This window comes from Bombina bombina, chromosome 3 (assembly GCF_027579735.1).
Source record: "Bombina bombina isolate aBomBom1 chromosome 3, aBomBom1.pri, whole genome shotgun sequence".
Classification (NCBI taxonomy): Eukaryota; Metazoa; Chordata; class Amphibia; order Anura; family Bombinatoridae; genus Bombina; species Bombina bombina.
Genome location: NC_069501.1, coordinates 1,050,634,514 through 1,050,657,463, shown reverse-complemented (window position 1 = coordinate 1,050,657,463; position 22,950 = coordinate 1,050,634,514). Strand labels below are relative to the sequence as shown.

Genomic DNA, 22,950 nt, shown 5'->3' with positions numbered 1-22,950 from the left:
GTTATTGTGTCAACGCCAGAATTATTAAAGGGACAGTCTACACCAAAATTGTTATTGTTTAAAGAGATTGATAATGCCTTTACTACACATTCCCTAGCTTTGCTCAGTCAACATTGTATATAGTTTATAATATTTAAACCTCTAAATGTCTGCCTGTTTCTAATCCACTACAGATAGCTTCTTATCACATGCTTGTTTTATTATTAGCTTTTAACAATTCCTGTGTGCCATATAGATACAGTGCTTACTCCCATGGAGTTGTGCTGGACAAAGCACTAATTGGCTAAAAAGCAAGTGAATAGATAATACAAAGCCATGTGATAAGGGGGCTGTCAGAAGAGGTTTAGATACAAGGTAATCACTGAGGTAAAAAGTATATTAATATAATCATGTTGGCTGTGCAAAACTGGGGAATGGGTAATAAAGGGATTATCAATCTTTTTAGACAATAACATTTTTAAGTAGGCTGTCCCTTTAAGATAAAACCGATTTTAAGGAGTTGTCTTACCTGAGGGAAAAGGCTGAATGAAATCTGTTTCTGACCTATTGTAGTGTTTAACACTATTGAAGGGCATATTAGCATGTGAACTAATCTGTTGTGTTGATTGAATTTACATTCTTTCAACTAGAACAGACGCCAAAGACATGCAACAATTAAAGGCGGTTGTGTACTATTTGATATGTTAATAGTTATTTAGAATTAAAATACACAATATATTAAATCTAATCAGGAGATGCAGATGGCCAGTTTCTACACTGCAAAATATATTAACAAAGGGGTGTTACAAGGCAATAAAATATGTAGTCAAATCATATTGAGTTACAATAGAAATGCCACATTTTAGCATGGCCTGTAAAAATAACCTAAAAATGTAGTATTGAGGCAGCATTAGATCATTTCCTACCTTAAATAATTTTAGCTAACCTATATACGTCTGTTGACAGGCACAAAAAAAAAAAAAACAATTGGTTCCTAAAACAGTAAGGTTGTCTAACATTTTAAATAAACGTTTGTATGTAATATGAATCTGTACATTTAACTAGAAGTGAAAATAATAAAGCAAAATAATATTTGGTATGGTATTTAAAGGGCCATTACAGGCAAAACATGTCATGGTATAATCCATTAGAGCATGTAATTTTAAGATTAACCCCATTGTCTAATGGCGATAAATACATAGTAGAAGTACTGCTCAGGACTACTGGTACTGAACAAAAAAAATTATGCTGATCCTAGCGCTGCTGATTGGATTAGCAGCACTTTTCGCAACAGAGACAGCAGTGCTCTGAGAGTCCCAGGGGGTACTTCTACTGTGTGTAACCACTTTGTGGGGGTTTATAGGGACATGCAACACAATTTTTTTTTCCTTTCATGATTCAGATAGAGCATGCAATTTTTAACAACTTTCTAATTTACCTCTAATTTTTTTTCTTTTGGTATCCAGTGTTCTCTGCAGGACCTTTTTAGCGGGTGCACCACCAGGCTGATTTTAAAGGAATACTGAACCCAATTTTCAGATAGAACATGCAATTTTAAGCAACTTTCTAATTTACTCCTATTATGAATTTTTTTTGTTCTCTTGCTATCTTTATTTGAAAAAGAAAGTCCAGAACCCTGGACAGCACTTGTTTATTGGTGGATGAATGTATCCACCAATTAGCAACAACCCAGGTTGTTCACCAAAAATGGGCCAGCATCTAAACTTACATTCTTGCTTTTAAAATAAAGATACCAAGAGAATGAAGAACATTTGCTAATAGGAGTAAATTAGAAAGTTGCTGAAAATGGTATGCTCTTTCTGAATCACAAAAGAAAAAAAATTGGGTTCTGTGTCCCTTTAATGACCACCTGGCTAAAATGTTAGCCAATACTAAGCTAAAATTAGTTAATATTAAAACATAATAGAAAATTTTGCACTGTACTCATCCAGCTACTTCATAATGCCACCTGGCTTGCAAAATATTCTGTGGAGAACACTGGTATATTTTGTTGAAAAGCAGAGACGTAAGCTCAGGAGCGTGCATGTGCCTGAGGCACTAGATGGCAGCAGTTTTTTTACAATGTTATCCTTTTGCAAGACCACTAGATAGCAGAACTATTTCCTTCCATGTAGTGCCCCAGACACCAAACTAGGCATCTCTTCAACAAAGAACATACGAGCAAAGAAAATTTGCTAATAGAAGTAAATTGTAAACTTTATAAATATTGTATGCCCCGACTGATTAACAAAAGAAAGTGTTTTCATACCCCTTTAAACACACAGTAGACAAGGGTAGAATCTTGAAAATGACATGTTCTTATGCAGTGTTTTCTAAAGTCCCCCCAACAGGCCAGGTTTTCATTACAGCTGAACCAGTACAAAGATGAAGTAATCAGATGATCTGTAACACCATGGTTACTAACCTGTTCTCACCCATAAGTCGAGTATTTCACTTGTGCACTGGTTTAACTATAATGAAAACCTGACCTGTTGAAGGTACTTGAGGACTGCGTTGAGAAACAATCTTCTAAGGGATTGGTCCTTTAAATAGACAAAAAAAAAGATACCAAAAGAATGAAGATAATTTAATATTAGTAAGTGTTAAAGTTGTTAAAAATGATGCTTCATTTGAATCATGAAAAACAAAAATTGTGTTTCATGTCCCTTTTAACAACTTTCTAATTTATTTGTTATCAACTTTGCCTTATTCTCTAGGTATTCTTTGTTGAAGGAGCAGCAATGTACTACTGGGAGGTAGCTGAACACATCTGATGAGCCTGTGTAGCCACCAATCAGCAGATAGCTCTAAGTAATGTATTACTTCCAACAAACCTACCCAGTTATGATTTTCAACAAAAGGATACCAAGAAAAAAAGAAATATATGATAGCAGTAAATTGGAAAGATGATTAAAATGTTACGGTGTGTGTAAATCCTGACAGCAAAATGTTGGGCTTCAATTACCTTTTCAAGTAGCCATTCATTGTGTGTATGGAACTAATTTATACATCATTTCTGGCCCTGTATATGTAACTGACAAATAATGCCAATAGTTCCTTATTTTAGGTATCGTGTACAAAAAGTGTAAAAATCTGTTTATGCTGGTGACATACATTTTCAGCAGAATGAATTCAAAAAGTATGTTTCGCTCCACTTTAATCAATTTCCTTTATGCATATCTGCCATGTAGAATAGCAATGTTGTAAGTTTTTTTTCTACGCTGCTGAAAACAAGAACCCGCGATGAAGAAACCATTTATTTTGATTTCGACTTCCATACACTTTTTAAAAATGTGTTCATCACCATTGTGAGCTAGAAAATACACTAAAACCGGTTGAAGTGTTGTGCTACGGATGGAAAACGGCACGAGCCTCGCTCGAGCTGAATAAAGGAGTGATGCTCTGTATCTAGTATGGATATCAGCAGATAAACTATATTTATCAAATCCGACACCACTAAGGAGAAAGTGTGTGGTACGACACAATAATTACACTTTTATAAAAAATAAATCACATGGACAGACTCGGCCGGGTATTAGACTGCTCTGCATAAAATATTAAAATGTGTGGGGAAATTATACTTTTTCGTTATCTATGAGCTCATAACATGAATACAACCGGGAAACGTGTCCCTGAAGGGCAGTTAACCCCGTTCGAGGTGACTCTTATTCGGTACCTGTACACAACGACCGCTCTCAACAGCTCGTTCCTGCAGGTTCCTCGCGCCTGGCACAAGCAGTACGGCCAGATCCCACCCACCGCAGTGATTCGCCCCGGCTACCGTTACTCAACCGTTGATTGGTTGTTGAACTTGTCAGTCTTTCAACCTTCCTTTCTCTCCCCCCTCCCCCGTCTGTCTCCTCACAATGAGCCCGAGGACCCAGACCATAGAGTACACAGAGTACAAAACATGAAGCCACAAATATAATTGAAACATAACAGTGAATTACAATAAACTCACCTTCCTATGTAGAAGACAATACGCGGCTATTCGGTGTATACAATTGTAAAAGTCACGAATACACCAATAAATTATAGGGTAGTATTGTGCGCAGTAACCAATCCCCGCCAAAAACAACTAAATCACCGCATGCGCAACTCCACCTTCAAAGCATAAACACACGCCTTTCAGTGGGTGGATAGGATATTACCAACAGGTTAACCATAGCTTTAATTCCAGTTTAAACAATTACAAATATTAATTTAAAGACATTTCTAAATAAAAACGTTAGAACGACTTTGACGGTTTGCAACGAGTGGGTGGGGCTTGGTTTAAATATACGTCTAACAAGCAGCACTGGCAACGGAGGTAGGGGAAGCCATTGTCCCACAAGGAAAAAAATCTTCACGGTTTCCATAGTAACAAGTACACCAATTAAAGATTGGCTTCGTTGCATTCTATAGCCAATCAACGACGGGATAATATACCATCCAATAAGATGATTTGTAGGCGGACTTTGACGCAGTAAATAGGAGGTGTTCACGGGTTATAGCTCACCACTTAGACTTTCTGCCTCTCTTTCGAACGAAGCTGCTCCTGAGTTAACATCTTCCAGTCGCAACCATGCATAAGGGCGAGGTAAGGCCTTAATCACTGCTTTTTTTCGTTAATTACTATATCGTCTCTATCAATGTGAATAACCACGAATTTTCGTTTTTTTTACATTGAGCTATTAAAGTTGGATGTAGAATATTAATTTAAATTGTTGTATGTTGTAAATAGCATTTTTTATATTTAGTTAAGTCCTTCGGGGCACCACAATCACGGTGGTGTTTTTAATGTTTTAATACGATATTTGTTGTGTAATGCTTAGGTTTAACGGGGTTAAATCCCGAGTTTCGTTGCTTTCTGTGGGTCGCTGTGTAGTATAGCAATGCGGCGCGGCCTGGTTCTTTGTTGTCCGCCATTTTGTGAAGTACATTCCCCCCCCCCCCCCCTCTTACGCCCCTTTTCCCTTGGATCGTTGAGTTAATGTCGCCTACTGTAGTCTTAAAGTCGCATATTCACACCACTTTATATTTTTTTTCACTATTTCTATTTTAGTCTCCAAAAGAGCCTGAGCAGCTGCGAAAGCTTTTCATCGGAGGCTTGAGCTTTGAGACCACAGACGATAGTCTGCGCAGCCACTTTGAACAATGGGGAACTTTAACAGATTGTGTGGTAAGACATATTTTTAGTTAATAATAAAAACAAACTTAAAAAATTCAAAAACAAGTCTTTGTTAGTATTTGTACTGTTATCCATGCTAACACCATAAAGACCGGACATTTCACGCAAGAACTTAACCAAAAGCCAGGTCATTTTTACCATTTGCCTTCACTCAAACAGACATAGATTCTTTGGTTTTATTTACTTATCAAAACTACTATTTTGTAGGCGGCCAAGGATATTGATCTAGACAATTTTATGCTAACATTTATTTTTGTGTGTGTTAATTTTTCTCTCAAAATGTTGTAAAATTGTAACAGGACAGCAATGTCTTACATGGGATGGTGTGGCCCCCTAATAAAAACTATGCTTTTTAGTTACAATTAGTCAATATTAGATATATATATGTAGATATATGTATATGTGTGTATGTATATATGTATATGTGTATATATATATATATTTATTTTTTTTATTATTTGGGGTGTGTTTGTATCCTGAGAATTGCAGAGGCTATTAAGCATTTTTTTTTTTTCCCCATCACTATAGGTGATGAGAGACCCAAACTCTAAGCGTTCCCGTGGGTTTGGTTTTGTCACCTATGCTTCAGCTGAAGAGGTAGATGCATCTATGAATGCAAGACCCCACAGGGTTGATGGCCGTGTGGTTGAGCCTAAAAGAGCAGTTTCAAGAGAGGTGAGTTATTGTGGTGATGTCTGTTTGTGGATTTTCTTTATTGGGGCATTTATTAAACATAATGCTCTGATTTCAGGACTCTCAACGCCCGGGGGCACATTTAACAGTGAAGAAAATTTTTGTTGGAGGTATAAAAGAAGACACAGAAGAACATCATTTAAGAGATTACTTTGAAGAGTATGGCAAAATAGAAGTTATTGAGATAATGACTGATAGAGCCAGTGGCAAGAAGAGGGGGTTTGCTTTCATCACTTTTGATGACCATGACTCTGTTGACAAGATTGTCAGTAAGTATTAGTATGTTGTGGCCATACATCCAACTTTAGACATAAGCTTGATCTGTAACACTGGACTCTGTTTTTTATTGAATAGTTCAAAAATATCACACAATTAATGATCACAACTGTGAAGTGAGGAAGGCTCTCTCCAAACAAGAGATGGCAACAGCATCTAACCAGAGAGGAGGTAGGTTGTTTGAGTGTAGTGAGTTTTTATAAGGTTTATATATTTCTTTCCTCCTTTGCTTAACTCTTGTGTATTTTTGCAGGTAGGGGAGGTGGCTCTGGGAATTTCTCTGGTAGAGGTGGAGGAGGATTTGGTGGCAATGACAACTACGGAGGAGGGCGTGGTGGAAACTTTGGTGGAAACAGAGGGGGTAGGTCATGTTACATAAAGACTTTAAAAAATTTTTGTATTTTAATCAATGAGCAGTTTTTTAAAGCTGGGTGACAATGCAGTCATTGGGGGGGGGGGGGGGGGCTTGAGTGTTTTTGCTGTGGACAGTTAAACTGATTACTTTATCAGTGCAGGTACTCTTCAGTGTCAATTCTTACGAAAAGGTGTATCATAAATAGTTAGAGGCAGTAAGCCTACACAATGTTATAATTCTGCACTTAGTGGGACAAGTTTTTTATATAAAAGTATTTCAGAGATTTTATCACAAAGTAGAATTTTGCATAACTCTTCTCCTGGCTCTTTTCAGCAGGTCAGGGTTGTGTGTGGGTTTTTTTTTTCCTTCTAACTTGTGGCGTCCTGTCTAGTCACTGACGGCCCAATCGCCTCATTGAACTCAGTATAGCTCGGTCTGGTAGCAGAAGCGAGCTACGTTGAGTTTAGTGGCGCGATCGGGCCGGTTGTGACTAGACAGCGTGTGGCAATGCGATTAGGTAAAAACAGACCCGCTCAGTAGAGCCAGGTCTCTTCGTAGAAAAAAAAAAAAAAAAAATTTCTTTGATTCAGAGCATGCAACTTTCTAATTTACTCCTGTTAAATTTTCTTTTATCATGCAATTTCTTTTTTATTTGGAAAAAGAAGGCATCTAAGCTAAGGAGCCAGAAAATTTTTACTTTAAACCATGGACAGCACTTGTTTGTTGGTGGATGAATTTATCCACCAATCGGCAAGTACAACCCAGGTTGTTCACCAAAAATGGGCTGGCATCTAAAATTTCTTTCTAGACAATTTTATACTAACATATTTGTATTTTAATTTTTCTCTCAAATGTTGTAAAATTGTAACAGGACAGCAAAGTCTTACATGGGATGGTGTGGCCCCCTAATAAACTATGCTTTTTAGTTGCAATTAGTCAATATTATATGTATAATTTTTTTTTATTTGGAAAAAGACATCTAAGGAGCTCCAGATCATTTTTAGTTTAAATCCTGGACAGCACTTGTTTGTTGGTAGATGGCATCTAAAAAAATTAAGAAAAAAGGATGGGAGTAAATTAGAAAGTTGCTTAAAATTGCATGCTCTATCCAAATCAGAACTTGGGTTCAATGTCCCTTTAAAAATACTTAAGTTCTGCTTTTGTCCACTTACTGTTCTTAATCTGATGCTTAACATATCTTCCCTTAGGTGGTTTTGGAGGCCGGGGCTATGGAGATGGTTACAACAATGGCTTCGGTGGTGGTGAAGATTATGGTAACAGCCCTCCCTACTCTGGTGGCAACCGTGGCTATGGCGGTGGTCAGGGAGGTGGATATGGTGGCAACACTGGTGCTGGATATGATGGCTACAACAATGGAGGGGGCAGTGGCTTCTCTGGTGGTAGTGGTGGTGGTAAGTGACTTTTGTAATTCTTTAAAGGGACAAGTGTACACCATAGTCGGGTTTTACATTTATATTAAGCTGCAAACAGCCTCCCTTTCTATATCATGCTGTAGGGACATTAACTTTATTATTATTTTTTATTTTCTGGCCACTTCATCTCAATATCCACTCACTGACATGATCTGAGCTGCATTAAATGCTCAATAGTTTGATTCAACAGAGTACCTAGATGTAGCCCAAATAGTGATGCCATCAGTGGATGGAGCTTGGCAGCCATTTTAAAGTGGCCAGAAAGAATAGTTTAAAATAACTTAGACTGTGCCTTTTACCAAATAGAATCTTTCTAATTTAACATTTCTCCTTAAAGGCAACTTCGGGGGTAGTGGAGGATACAATGATTTTGGAAACTACAACAGTCAATCATCTTCTAACTTTGGCCCAGTGAAAGGGGGAGCTGGTGGAGGAAGCTACGGAGGGCGCAGCACTGGTCCTTATGGCGGTGGTAAGATGGTTCATAACAAATGGCGCTGGATACTTTATTGAATAGTCATAATAGCCATAATCCACAGTAATAGCAACAATATTTTGTATGTAGCTATGGTGTGACTAGTACTAAAACGATTTTTTTTATTTTAGGTGGCTATGGTGGTGGTTCCAGTGGTGGCAACAGTGGTTTTGGTGGTGGTGGAAGGAGATTTTAAAAGTATAACAGGTATGTATTACTTTGTAGTAACGTTCTGGGATCTTAGGCCTACACATTTGAAGAATAGGCAACTGCCATGGTTTCCAGCTATTTCTACAAATGTAGATTAACACGTTTTGTTCCATATTATTCAACAGGAAGCAGTGCTTAGCAGGAGAGGAGAGCCAGGCAAGCGACAGGTTACTACAAAAGTTGAATTCAGCCAAGCACAGTTGTGGCAGGGTATAGCTGCTACATGAAGATATGTTAGAGAATCATTTACGTGTGAGGAAAACACACAGGACTATATTCGTGATATTAATTTTATGAAGACTTCTGAGTTTGTTTTGTGGAAGTGTCGAGCATTCCTTAGATTGGGTTTTTAATGTATAGATTTTTTTTTTTTCCCTGCCTTTGTTTCAAGAACTGTAAAGATCAATCATGACGCTTAATAATAAATGTGTCCTTTTTTTTATTAAAACTCACTAAGTGTCACTGAGGTAACTTCAGAAGTTTATTTTTTTCAGTTTTCAAAAGAGAATAAAAATAGTTCTGCAAAAAGTTTCATGCCATCCTCCAAAATAAGTTGGATTTTAACAAACCATACTGCAGAATTGGCAAGTGTATGAAGCAATAGCACTGAATTTGCCATGAGCAGTAAAGATAAAGTTTATGTAAATTCCAGCAAGTGCAGTATTTTCTAAAGTTTACTGCTGCGCTTTACCACCACCCTGGTTGCTGTCTCCCAAACAGTTAGTGAGAATGCAGATCTCATCCAAGAGTAGTGCCCCCCCAAATAAAATCTTTAATGTGGGAAGAGGGACTTTTATGTGATGTGAATAAACATAACATTACTCCATTCTACAGTCAGTTTTTCATGTTAGACTACAGCTATAAGTTTCAAATTGGTATCGGCAGATGTAAGGAATAGCTAGATTTCAGCATGGTGGTGCCAATTACTTTTATGGAGGTTAAGACAGTTGAGCTAGTAACAATTGTGGCGATGTCTGACGTGTCCCAAAAAGTGTGAATCTATACAGGTTGAATAGTCAAAGTAAGTCCATCTTAAAGGGGCATAAAACAAGTTGGGATAGAAATAAAATATATGTACTTTAAAGGGCCACTAAACCCAAAATCTTTCATGATTCAGAAGTAAATTGTAATATTTAAATTTGATTTCTATTTATTTTGCTGCATTTTTTTATATATCCTTAGTTGAAGAAAAAGCAATGCACATGGTGAGCCAGTCACACGAGGCTTCTATGTGCAGCAACCAATCAGCAGCTACTGAGCATATCTAGATATGCTTTTCAGCAAAGAATATCAAGAGAATAAAACAAATTAGTTAATAGAAGTAAATTAGAAAGATGTTTAAAATTGCATTCTTTCTAAATCATGAAAGAAAAAATATGTTTCATGGCCCTTTAATTTTACCTAATTTTTTATACTGCAATTTCTCGCCATACCACTTTAAGCTCTACCCCACAACAATTCATTTTATGGCTGTCTACATCCACTTTTGCAGAATGCAAGACTTAAATGCTCGTCTGCATGCCTAGAAGAAAATAAGCTGCTGTGAACTCAATTGAAATAAAAAGCCTGTTTCTAATGCTATCCACTGATAAGGGAGGTTGATCAGTCTAATCCAGACAGCATGGCTATAACTAATTTTGCTTTTTTAATACTTGCCAGCAATTTATAATATATATATAACAAACTTTTTACTTGGCCCTTTTGATATGCAGATCTCAACGTGTTATGGCACTTTAATGGTTTATACTAAAATGCACTTATCTTATTTATAATCCCTGGGAAAGTCATGTCGAAGCAGGAGTCACCCAAATTTCAGAGGGGGGATTGATTATCAATTCTGACTTTATGGCATTGGACAATTATTTGATACAGTGAATTTTGAGTTGGAGTTAGATATTCCTAGCCTAGTTTTCTAGTTTAAGTTTTGACTTCCTGATTAAAGCGACAGTCAACTCCAAAATTTGTTTGATTTAAAATAATACTTTTATTACCAATTCCAGTTTTGCAGTCAACATGGTTATATTAATATACTTTTAACCTCCTGATTACCTTATATCTAAACCTCTGGACAGCCCCTGATCATATGGCTATTGTCAGACACGACTCCAAAGCGCAATGTTATCTATGACTTGCATGAACTAGCAGTCTCCTGCTGGCTGTAGTGGCTTATAAATGGGCAGCAATCTAGAGGTTTAAATGTTAATATAACTTGGTTGTGCAAAGCTAGGGAATGGGTCGTAAAAGGCATTATCCTTTAAACTAACAATTTTGGTGTTGACTGTTAAAGCATGTATTTTTTTTTTTTTTTTTCACTCACTGGATGTTTACCCACAACTGGCAGCCGTAAATCCTAGGATATCCAAAAAAGCAGACACAGGATTTCCTCAATTGCCTTTTTAGAAAGGAAAGGCTAATTTCCAAATGTCTTCTCAAAGGAAGACTGACTTCCATTGAGAGGCTACTGCAAGAGCTGAAACGTTTTGAAATTAGCCCTTGCTGAATAGTCGATTGAGGAAATCCTGTCTACCTGCTTTTTTGGATATCCCAGGATTTACAGCTGCCAACCGTGGGTAACCAGTGATCGTGTAAACATATTTTCTGCAGAGCACCAGGTGATTGAACTGTAGGGGGGGGGGGGGGATATGTATATAATATATCTGTTCCTCAAAACATGTTGCAGTTGATAGAGCTTAATTGTATGATACTTTGTTCTTTATTGACTTGGGACTACCACCACCCAACTGCATTTCTGGGTTCAGCTGCAAATACTTTTGCTTTATACAACTTGTATTCATTAAAATGGCAGTTCCTAGCTGCAATGGCTGGGTTGTTATGCATAGCAGTCATGAGATGCGATGCGTTCATTGACAGTTTTTATTTGGCTAGAAGAGATCTTCAGGATATGTCATTAGCTTAACATCTGCTTATCAGCCAAAACACAAGGCAAAGCTAGCTTTGTCCCCTGAGGATGAAGACAGTCAGAAACAATAGCTTACATCCAGAAGATGCTAGCAAGCAAGATGTGCACGTCAGCTCAGACCAGACTTTCCTCAGCTGTAAGAGTAGCCAAGCATCCAGTAAAGCAGATTAAGTGCAAGCTTTTACGGCTAGCAAGATAAAGGGATTCTTCAGCTCAACGGAAGGAGTCAGACCAGAGTACAAAGTCTTCATAATAAGCCTAGCAGGCAGTTCGAGCCAGAAGTGAGATGTTTTATTACAATACTAGTAGGTAAGAACAGATCTTTGCTTTTTGTCAGTTTATTTTTTTATTTTAAATATATTGTAATGTGGACACCTAACTGCTCTGTACATAATTTGTGTATTGGGTTTTGTCCCATGGTAAGCTCTGTAGAAAAAGAAAACGGTTGTCTGGCATATACATTTTGTGCCCTAACTGAAGATGCAAGGCTATCTAGATTCATATTCATCTATGAAGTAGGGAGGCAATCTTGAAGAATTTCCAGTACACACTTGTAGTCAGCAGGCTGAATTCTGATTTGCCTTTTTAAAAAAAAAATATTTAAAAAATAATAATAATTTTAAATATTTATAGATGACTAGAGTGCATTAATATGCCTAATCAACTTGCCTTGATATTTTTATATATCCCACTTAACAATTGGGCATTGTTAATGTTTTGCTGTATCAAAATATTCTGTAGCAAGGTTAATTTCTTTAACTTTGATTTTGTGTTTTGGTTTTTTTGCCATAAGTTCTTATGTAAGATTGTAACCTTTTGTTTTTTGTTTTTCTTCTTCTAGGGAACAGTTTCTACATTCCAGGCCAGGTTGCTATAACATGTATGGTGTCTAAAGCCTTTTGAAGGTAATTGTTCTTAATATATAACTAGACTGATGGGGTTATTGGCTATTATGGAGTGTTTACAGTCACAATTGGCATATGATTTTTTTTTTATTTTTCTTCAATATGGTTTATTGTGCAATGTGTGGGGGAATATGCCTTATTAAAGGGACAGTATACACTCATTTTCATATAACTGCATGTAATAGACACTACTATAAATAAGATGCAGATACGAATATAAAAATCCAGTATAAAATGGTTTATAAACTTAGAAGCTTTCAGTTTAGCTCTGTTGGAAAGCCCACTGCAAGTGGTAAATAAGACACCCTCCCCCTTTTGCATATGAAAAGACCCTTTACACAAACGGGAGCAAGCTGCAGAAGGTAGCTGACGGTATTCAAATAAAACTTTGGGGCTTGGTTAGGAGTCTGAAAATCAGAGCAGTGTTCTTTAAAGGGACATTATACACTTTTTTTTTCTTTGCATAAATGTTTTGTAGATAATCTATTTATATAGCCCATAAAGTTTTTTTTGTTTTTTTTTTAATGTATAGTTTTGCTTATTTTTAAATAACATTGCTCTGATTTTCAGACTCCTAACTAAGCCCCAAAGTTTTATGTGAATACGCTCGACTACCTACTGCAGCTTGCTCCTGTTTGTGTAATGGGTCTTTTCATATGCAAAAGAAGGGGGAAGTGTCTTATTTGCCACTTGCAGTTGGCTTTCCAGCTACCTTTTCAACAGAGCCAAAGTGACGGCTTCTAAGTAAGTTTTTAAACGGTTTTATACTGAATTTTTATATCAGTATCTGTGCATATTATTCTTTATAGTAGTGTCTATTACATGCAGTTATATGAAAATGAGTGTATACTGTCCCTTTAAAAATAAGCAAAATTATACATTTAAAAAAAAAATACTTTATGGGCTTTATAAATCATCTACAAAACATTTATGCAAAGAAAAAATGTGTATAATGGCCCTTTAAAGTTGTTACTGTTTCAGGGAGATGGATCATGGACAGGGACCTTTATGGTTCATACAATTCTTGATAAATATAAATGGCATTCTATAGCAAGACACGTAATCGGAGAAAATAGGCACACTGTAATTGGTCTTTATGTTAACTTTTCACCAGGACCTATATGCAACTCCTTCTCCCCCACCTCTGAACATCTTGGGGAATACCTTGCGTATCAATCCGTGCTGTGAGAATGCTGGGGCTATTCTTCATAGCCCGGCTATATTCGTAGCCTCCACGAGCCGAGACACTCGGCAGCTGGATCAGCTGATCGCCCGGCGTTCGCACACTGTCCCAAACCTGGAAGTGAGGCTTCACTGACGTCGTTGGTGACGTATGTGCGGGGGGGGTCGAAGGAGTGCAGGTACCTGGACTGGCTGCAAAACACCCAACCAGGGGGGTACAGCGGTTCCAAAAGCTGGTAATGGCACAGGAACAAAGGTCGATTTGGAGCCAGCGGCTCCAAATGTACCTTTATTTTATAGCAAGACCCATACCCTTTTAAACTTTGCACCTGGTATATCCAATTTACTTCCATTATCAAATTTTGCAGTGGTGTTTTTTTTTTTTTTTTCACACTTTCTGGGTAACAAGATCCTACTGAGCATGTGCAAAGGGTATACATATACTAGTCTGTGGCTGGTGTCTAATTGGCGTTTCATGTCTTAGGTTAAAATAAAGTACTGTTTTGCAGTTCTGTTACTAAGTCTACACCTTAGTCATCTTAAAGTCTTATCTTGCATTTCTTGATTATCCAAATCTGTGACTGTCTTACCTTAGATTAAAGGACCAATGTAATAGCACTTGGGGGGGGGGGGGGGGGCTACTCATTTTAAGTTAAGACTGACAATTAAGTTGTCTATTTCCACTCCCCCTGTACCATGTGACAACCATTAGCCAATCACAAATGCATACAAGCTTGTTCTGTGAATTCTTGCACATGCTCAGTAGGAGCTGGTGACTCAGTTCAACTATAAGGACTGCGCATTTTGTTAATAGCAGTAAATTGAAAAGTTACCTTCTGTTTCGTTTTGACTTGTGCCCCTTTAAGCTGCAAATAGTCTCCTGCACCCTTTCTATATCATACAGCAAAGATGGTAAAAGGAAATGGCTGCCATGCTCCACCCACTGACATCATTATCTGGGCTACATCTAGGCACTCTGCTGAATAGCAGAGACAGTCTGTTGAATCTATCTAGTGAAGCCTTTAATGCAGCCCTGATCGTGATGTCTTCAGTGGGCAGAGCATAGCAGACATTTCAAAGTAGCCACAAACTTTGGCTGCATTATATAGAAAAGGTTCAAGAGGCTATTTGCATCTTAGTCATCTTAAAGGGACAGTAGTCAAAATTAAACATTCAGATAGGACCACTGTTCCCCCTAAAACCAGTTTTCTGTGCGGTCTAGCAGTGTTAATCAAGTAACCACACCCTGCAATTAAGAGAACCATACCTTCCAGTCTGCATAAATAAAGAGAAGCAATGTTTGCTGTTTCACTGCTGGGCCGCACACAACTGGCCTTAGAGGGAACACTGGATAGGACTTGTAATTTTTAATCCATTTTCTAATTTACTTTTATAATCAAACTTGCGCTTTTTTTTTTTTTTTTTTTTTTTTTTATATATTGGTATTATTTGAAACTAAACCTAGACAGACTCATGCTAATTTCTAAGCCCTTGAGGGCTCTCTTATCGCATGCTTTTTTTAAAATTGCTTTTCAACAGACTGAGTGCACGTGGGCCATATAACACTGTTTAAACAGTTTAAGATTTAGCACAACACTGCTAAATGCAAGTCAATATATAGTCATGTGATCAGGGGGCTGGAGGAAGGTTCTTGGATACAAGGTAAGTTTATGCAAAACTGGGGAATGGGTAATAAAGGGATTATCTCTTTTTTTTTTAAAAAAAAAAAAATTATTTTTATTGTAGCCTACACTTTAAAGTCTTAACTTAGATTAAAGTGACAGACTGCCCTTCGGTGAGAATTAGAAAGTTTGGTAGCTAAATTACATGAAAGGGGTCAAAATAAATTATATATTGCAAATTTGTTTCATTATGCAGAACTATAAATGAGTTTTTGCTGCCACTATTTTAAATATTCATAGTTAGCATTTCAGAACACACTTTGATTTACTGTAAAGAAATTTGTAAAGTGTAAATGGTTTAACAAAGTTTTTAAAGGGGCAGTAAACCTAGCAAATGTTCTATAATTCTGCACATTTTACAAGATATGAGGAGTCCACAGATTTCATCCTTACCTATGGGATATCGCCTCCGTGGGAGGGTACGTCTGAGGTTGCCACCAGAGCATCAGAAACTTTATTGACCACATAGTTGTCAGTCTTTCGCTTGCCTTGAAGTATAGGAAAGGCAGATAAGAGTAGAAGACTTAACTGCAGCGATGTCCCTTAATGTAACTGCAGCGGAAACTTGAGACTAAGTATAGGGCACTGCTTGGGCAGGCGTTAAGGGTTGGGACGTTTGGGGAGAAAGCTGTGGCATACACTGACTCATTGACTCCTGAGAGGCATCTGCCATTGACAATTTTTTTTATGAAAAATTTTATTTTTATAGTTTAAAGCCCTTTCAATACATGAGGGACAAAAAAGGAACAGGAGGTTCCACATTGGCATCCAAACACATTGCACAAGTAACAATGTTCTAAGTCCATACTATAGAACAGGCCAGAAAATGAACTAAACCAATATCTTGAAATATTTTATTATATAAGTTTGAAACTGGCCCTTTAAATGTATAACTCACTCTTACTAGATGAGAGGAGTGATGTAAAAAGTAGTGCTTTCAGTTATTTTACTGTGAGCACTGTGCCTTTAAGAATTAAATATAGCAGTTTTTCACTGTGCTGAGCAGAAAAAAAGCTTTTTTTTTTTTTTTTCAAGCATAAACTGATATTAAACGATTTGACCCGGTCAGACACCTCAACAGCTAAGCTGAGGCACCTACCTGCTGCCAGTCCCAGACCTCTCTCAGGAATGTGTCCGGTCGGGCTACAGGGCGCTATCACTAAGAATGACTGGGGTGGAAAGGAGGAGCTATATAACAGCTCTGCTGTTGTGCTCTTTTCCTCCTCCTGCTGACCAGGAGGCGTAATCCCACAAGTAAGGATGAAATCCGTAGACTCATGTCTTTAAATCTAGCTCTTAAAATTGATTTCTTTTTAAAGGGACAGAATTAAAATATGTTGTAAAGTTAATTCACTACGCGCAACTTAATTTTTATTAAACTCAAGGGACATTAAATTATGCTGGGGTATTGCATATTGCCATAGAGCAGCTGACACTACATGCTAATTATGTGCATAACTCCCCCCACCAATTGCAGATTTATGCATATGCCCACTAAATTTATGAAATGCAACAACTGAGTGCAGTTTACAACTGTTATATATTTACAGGCTAACCGTTTTCAGCTTCCTGACCAAACTAAATATGGTGCCTCCAAGGATCCTACAGAACAAAATTTTACTAGTCACTTCGGGTAAAGGTATGCAATTTCCTTATCTTAAAGGGGCAGTTTATACTTTTTTTTTTTTTTTTACATACCAGGCAAGCATCTTGCCAACTGGTTCCACATCTATAAGCTTGTGAAAAGTACCCTGAAACTTAAATCGGTTTAGCAGCCGAAAATAGCTTCCAAGCTCTGCCACAGCTTTCTTGACTTTTTTTTTTTTTTCTGAAAAAAAAATTAAACGTGCACTGATAACGGTCATACAAATTGCACATGCACAAGTAGGAAAACTTATTCACGAGTTGAACGTGATTGATTTTGATTGTGATTACCAAAATATACATGCTTATAGGTGAGCGGAGCTTGACAGCCATTTTTGGATCCTAACAAATTAAATGGCGTTTAGCATCCCAAATTCCAGCCCACGGTTGGAGGGAGCCACACTGGGGGGTACCTGTTTGGAAGGTACCACATGGTAAAAGCATCCTGGAGGGGCGCAACCGCTGCTGGCAACCTATCCATGGTCACCCCCTCCCATGACTGGATTCCCTTCTTTCCACCCTGTGTAGTACCTTCCCGTGTGCTGGAATTTGGGATGCTAAACTCCACATTTACCTTTAAATGTTTCATGTACATAAAAGCATATAGCTGTGGGACCAGTTGCAGGATGCTTCTCCGGTATGTGACATTAAGTTATCAACTCCAATCCTAATACATAATTTTGATCAAACACTGGTCTAGACCTAAGAAGCCTTTACAGGCCAGATATCCATTCTATCTTAACTAGAGCACAGGTGAAATCAGCTGATCAATAACCATGGTTACTAACCTGCTCTCATCCTTAAAGGGACATTAAACCCAACATTTTTACTTCTATTTAATTTGCTTCAATATTTAGCTATCCTTTGTTAAAGAAATAGCAATGCACATGGGTGAGCCAATCACATGAGGCAAATATGTGCAGCCACCAACCAGAATCTACTGAGCCTATCTAGATATCCTTTTCAGGAAGGAAAATCAAGAGAATGAAGCAAATTAGATAACAGAAGTATATTAGAGTTGTTTAAAATTGTATTCTCTATCTGAATCATGAAAAAGAATGTGGGTTTAATGTCCCTTTAAGGGTCCTAACTAGAGCACTGTTGAAAATCATAAGGATGAGAGCAGGTTAGTAACCATGGTTACTGATCAGCTGATTATTTCACCTGTGCTCTAGTTAGGACCCTTAACTCCAGTCCTCAAGATATAATGAAAATCTGGACTGTTAACACTGGTCTAGACTGTTGTGTGGTTTGGTTTTTTTGTTAATATGCTGGTAACACGCCTTGTTATGCAATATGTAAACTATATTTATTTTCTCTGCAGGTGACTTGTGGATAATCTGCAAGCTTTGGTCAAGATTGTAAATTATATTTTATTATATTAATCTTCAATAAACTTTATTTTAAACCAGTTTAATGGATTTTCTTTACTGCTTGAGTAATCTCTTCAAAATGATTTCAGTTTCAACTCACTCCAGTTCTTGGGAAAGAAAAATAAACGTATAGGGACAGTCTAATCAAAATTAAACTATCATGATTTAGATAGGGCATGCAATTTTAAGATGCCTTTCTAATTGTACTTTTATTAAATTCTTTGTAGTCTTAGTATTTTGTTGAAAGGTAAGACTAGATAGGCTTGTATGCTAATTTCTAAGCCCTTGAAGGCCACCTTATCTCAGTGCATTTAGACTTTATTTTTATTTTTTTTTTACAACTAGACAGTACTAGTTCATGTGCCATATAAGTAACCGTGCTCACGCCCGTGGAATTATGAGTCAACACAGATTCATTTTACATTATTTAGAAATTTAAAATAGCTACTTCGGTTATTTCAAAGATAGACTTGGGTAATTAAAGTCCCAGAATCTTCTGTTGGAATATACTTAAAGTAAGAAAAATGCGTAGTGTAGTTCTGTGGGATAACTAAGCAGGCTAAAATGAGTCGTAATCACACAGCTAAGAGCTGTAATTCAGCTCTAAGTTTTGAAAGTGTGTAAATTGTCATTTTTTGGAGGATTGTCTAGTCAAAATACTTTGATTACAATAGGGCATGTAATGTTAAACCACTTTCTAATTCACTTATCAAACTATATTAATATAACAGTATTGGTTATATAAAGCTGGGGAATGGGTAATAAAGGGATTATGCTGACGTCACGCACTGACTCCTAGCACACCAATCCACACAGGAAGATGAAGGAAACAAGAGGTGCCTGTGTGTACCAGTAGATAACCAAATGATTTTCAAAGAGCCTTAATCGGGGTACTCACATTTGCAAAGAGCACTCAGACAGTGCTATTGGAAACTGGCTGGATTTTTTTTTTTTTGGTTAAACCTACTTTTTATTGAGGTTTTTGGCTTGAACAGTAAACCTGCATACATCATGTGTCCACAAACAGTAAGTACAATAGTAACAAGGTCTTACATACCAACCAGTTTGAGTGCCAAACATGTAGATTTTCTAATAACCCGTATATCTGAAGCTCCAGCAAGGATATAGTGTAGTTATGATAATATAGCAACTAGGGGGCTAAGCGAGTTAACTCCTAAAGTAAGAGCCCTGGTAACATTTTCAACATTAGGTATGTAAAGACACAATGAAACATCATTTTAAATGAAATTGTGTGATCTCCTACACCGGACCGGGACTTTTATGTTCCCTAGAATATAAAGGAAATAGTATGGTATAAGGAGGGGACTTGATTAGTGTATATATAATCACTCTGGTGTCACTTATAAAGATCATATAGCGGTTGCTAGGGTTAAGAACATAAGGGATCCGAGACTTGCATTCAAGTGACATTTAAAGGTGGCCCCTACTACCTCCTATAAGGTTAAACAGAAGAACTCCTATACTCCCTTATCGATAAGTATAATGTACTTAATTTACTACATATTCTATGGATCTTATGTGCTCATTGGAAATTATGATTAAATTACATAAATAGGGTTAGTAGTTATACAGGTAAGGAAATATAAATATGTAGAGGAGAGTAGGGAGCGAAATTGACTAAGGACAATGATTACTCAAAATAGGAAATAAATTTGTGAACACCATTAGCAGTTCTATCGCTCGTGATAGGACCATCTGGGAGTGTAGTATAGGCGTGTTGGAGGTAAATGGGAGAGACAGAAGAAAGAACAGCGGGCAAGAGCCGCTCATATGAGAGATTAGATACAGCCTGATTCTATGTAATGTTTCGATATTGATAGAGGAGTTTAGTAAACATTGATAGAGGGAAAGGTCCATTTATATAGATACATTATCTGTGAAGGGATGTGGTATAAGATAGAGGGGTAATTGATTATGACTTAAAGGGACACTCAATCAAAATTAAACTTTCATTATTCAGATGAGTGCCATTTTAAACAACTTTCCAATTTACTTCCATTAACTAAATGTGCACAGTCTTTTTATATTTAAACTGAGTCACCAGCTCCTACTGAGCATGTGCAAGAATAAGTGTATGCATTTGTGAATGGCTGATTGCTGTCACATGGTATGTGTATGCATTTGTGAATGACTGATGGCTGTCATATGGTACAGGGGGAGTGGAAAAATACATAACTTTTAAAATTGTCAAAAGAAATCTACTACTCATTTGAAGTTCAGACTAAGTGCTATTGCATTGTCTTGTCTTGCATTTGTTGATTATACAAATCTACTGTGTTGACTGGTCCTTTAATGAGGAGTATTATGTCAACGCTGGCTACTTCAAGTCAACTGTCAGTTTGCATGTCTCTTTCAAGCTACACTATGGTATAGGGGGGGCACAGTAAAGGGCTTCGGTATCCGCTATGTTAATGGTCTGTGCATTGTGATGGATGACTTCTAGCACTTGGAGGATAAAAGTTGGACCACCGTTCTTAGTTGTGCAGGAGTTCATAATGTCAGGAGTAGTAATAATCCTCTCAGGCTACAAAATTGTGTGGAGTAGGGGGGGTTAGACCTCCATGCTAATCTTATTGGGAGCATTACTGACATCTGCCTGGCGTAATTGATGATAAATATGTCTCCGGTTAAAGTGGTTATGTTAGGGCTGATAAGCTTATGAGGATTTGTTGGCCCTAGGAACATCATTCTAGCTAGTGTACCTGTAAATCTTACCCCTAATGATAGCCAAATAGAACTAATAAATAGCCCTGTAAATGGGCAACTTCGCTAAAGGAATATGAGAGCTATTTGTCGTATATAGGTTCAAACAAATTAAGTTAGTTCACTTAGTAAATAGACAATCAGCAGAGGGAATATTATTAAAGTAGTAGGTAAAATGTGGTCTAAGGCCAGTTACTTAGATTCAGTTCATGTAATAGTGTGATATACTATTAACTACTAGCAAATCTCAGAATATCAATTACTTCAAAGCAACTTTAAAACATAAAATATATGAACAGACGTACACCGGAGTTTAATGCTTTATGTGGCACGGGGAAAATCTACTGGATCGCAGAGTGATCCTTTCTAACCAACTCCCGACCTACAGTCCACTTGTATGCAGCAGAACGTATCTGAGTCTCTAGATGTAATAGGATCGGAGCTCAACTGCCACAGTTCTTGTAGATCCCTTAAAGCACCCAGAGGAAGCAGCCAGGTCGACCAAACTACCTTCTGATGCCATGTGTCTCTTATGAGATATGTGAAGCGTTCCCTGTACTCGCCTGAGAGAGCCGTCCGCATCTCCCCAGGACGTGTTAAAGAATGAGAAAGGAGACTTCAATGCAGCTCGGGGAGCCTGGTTAGCAGGTAGAGGATGTCGGTGCTTCCCCTTGACAAGCGGAGCAAAACAGCTCTGTAGCAGCTTATCTCCAGTGAGGTCTGATGAGTTGTCGACAGAGGATGGCATGATTTTGTCTGTCTCATTAGTTGTGGCGTAGATAGGAACCTCTCCAAATGTTGTCTCCTGAGACCATAGGGGGTGTTGCGGGATGAGCAGGTCGGCAGTCTGCTCCAGAGGCTCAGTATTGTGTACTCTAGGTAGGCTGGCGCCATCTTGTAAGCACGTAAGTGAGCAGGGGATCATTAAGCCTTCTTTCAATTTTGCGACCCAATTCCTCCAGCAAGGCAGCTACACGTACATAAAACTCCTCCATGTGTCATGGCTGTCGCCTGGCGCGTTATCAAGCTGGGGGGCGGTGATGGTATATCGATCTAGGCCGTCAAAATCAGTCCCGGTCAGTGTATGTCTTCTAGGATTGGATTTATAGCTTTATTTGCAGGATTTTACACAATCCATTCCTCAGCAAATGTTTGAAAAACTTTTTGCAAGATGAGATATTATAGTGTAGATAATCGCTGGGTTATGGAAATTATCATAAGAGCTTCTGCAATATGTGTCCGACCATGGCTGTGGCTTAGACACGCCCCCCCAGGCTGGATGTTTGACATCAACCCAGCTCACTGATTGCAGAAACAAAATTATATCAAATCTGAAGAAAAGACAAAACAGGGCGCCTGTGTGTAGCAGTAATAGACCAAAAAGATGTGTAGATTCTCATTCAGTATACTCACATTTGTGAAGAGCACTCAGACAGTGCTTTTAGGCACAAGCTGGATATTTAGCAGCAAACCAGCTTACTGATATGATGGTAACACAGGCACTACAAAATATATAGAAGAGTCTCAAAGAATAGAGATTATAAACTAAAACTGCAGAATAGACTGAAACAAATGCAGCCTATAACTCCCTAAGGAGTAACAGGTAGGTAGGAAAGGCACGGTTCCAATGTATAATGAACAAAATTTAAAATTGATTTATTGTAAAACAAAAATATAGATAAAAATATAAAACAATGGAACCAGAAGGCAGGGGTTGCTAGCTACCCTCCTTCAAATATGCAACATGTTTTTCAGTGCTTTACCACACTGTTTCATCAGGCATATAAACTGAGCTGTGAAATACCTTTCCTAACTAAACCAATACTAACAAATTTGAAGCCTGTACAAATTAACACACACACCTGTGATCAACCCCTCCTTCCATGGGGAGTTCAACAGGATTTTTAACCCTTTGTATGTTTCATCCTC

General features: G+C 37.7%; 2 protein-coding genes across 6 annotated transcripts in view; one reads left to right on the top strand and one right to left on the bottom strand.

The window, feature by feature from the left end:
• The window catches only part of CBX5 (chromobox 5), a 107,780-nt gene extending 103,683 nt beyond the window's left edge, over window positions 1-4,097 (bottom strand). The window contains exon 1 of the mRNA XM_053705538.1: window positions 3,941-4,097. The gene's annotated coding sequence lies outside the window, so the exon portion shown is untranslated. The remainder of the gene's footprint in view (window positions 1-3,940) is intronic.
• A 345-nt stretch (window positions 4,098-4,442) lies between these two features.
• On the top strand, window positions 4,443-18,336 carry HNRNPA1 (heterogeneous nuclear ribonucleoprotein A1). 5 transcript variants are annotated; one of them, XR_008401444.1, is made up of 13 exons: window positions 4,443-4,558; window positions 5,024-5,140; window positions 5,678-5,824; window positions 5,901-6,111; window positions 6,197-6,293; window positions 6,376-6,479; window positions 7,682-7,887; window positions 8,243-8,378; window positions 8,513-8,588; window positions 12,353-12,416; window positions 12,987-13,160; window positions 16,831-16,919; window positions 18,249-18,336. XR_008401444.1 is itself a non-coding variant. In XM_053708279.1 (10 exons), the coding sequence occupies exons 1-9, from the start codon at window positions 4,544-4,546 to the stop codon at window positions 8,575-8,577; spliced, it is 1,095 nt and encodes a 364-aa protein (XP_053564254.1). In that variant the 5' UTR covers window positions 4,443-4,543; the 3' UTR covers window positions 8,578-8,588; window positions 8,717-9,043. The 5 variants fall into 5 exon arrangements, 1 of the variants encoding a protein (XP_053564254.1); XR_008401443.1 differs by lacking the exon at window positions 12,987-13,160; XR_008401445.1 differs by lacking the exon at window positions 12,987-13,160 and having other exon boundaries at window positions 16,316-16,919.
• The last annotated feature ends 4,614 nt before the right edge of the window (window positions 18,337-22,950 follow it).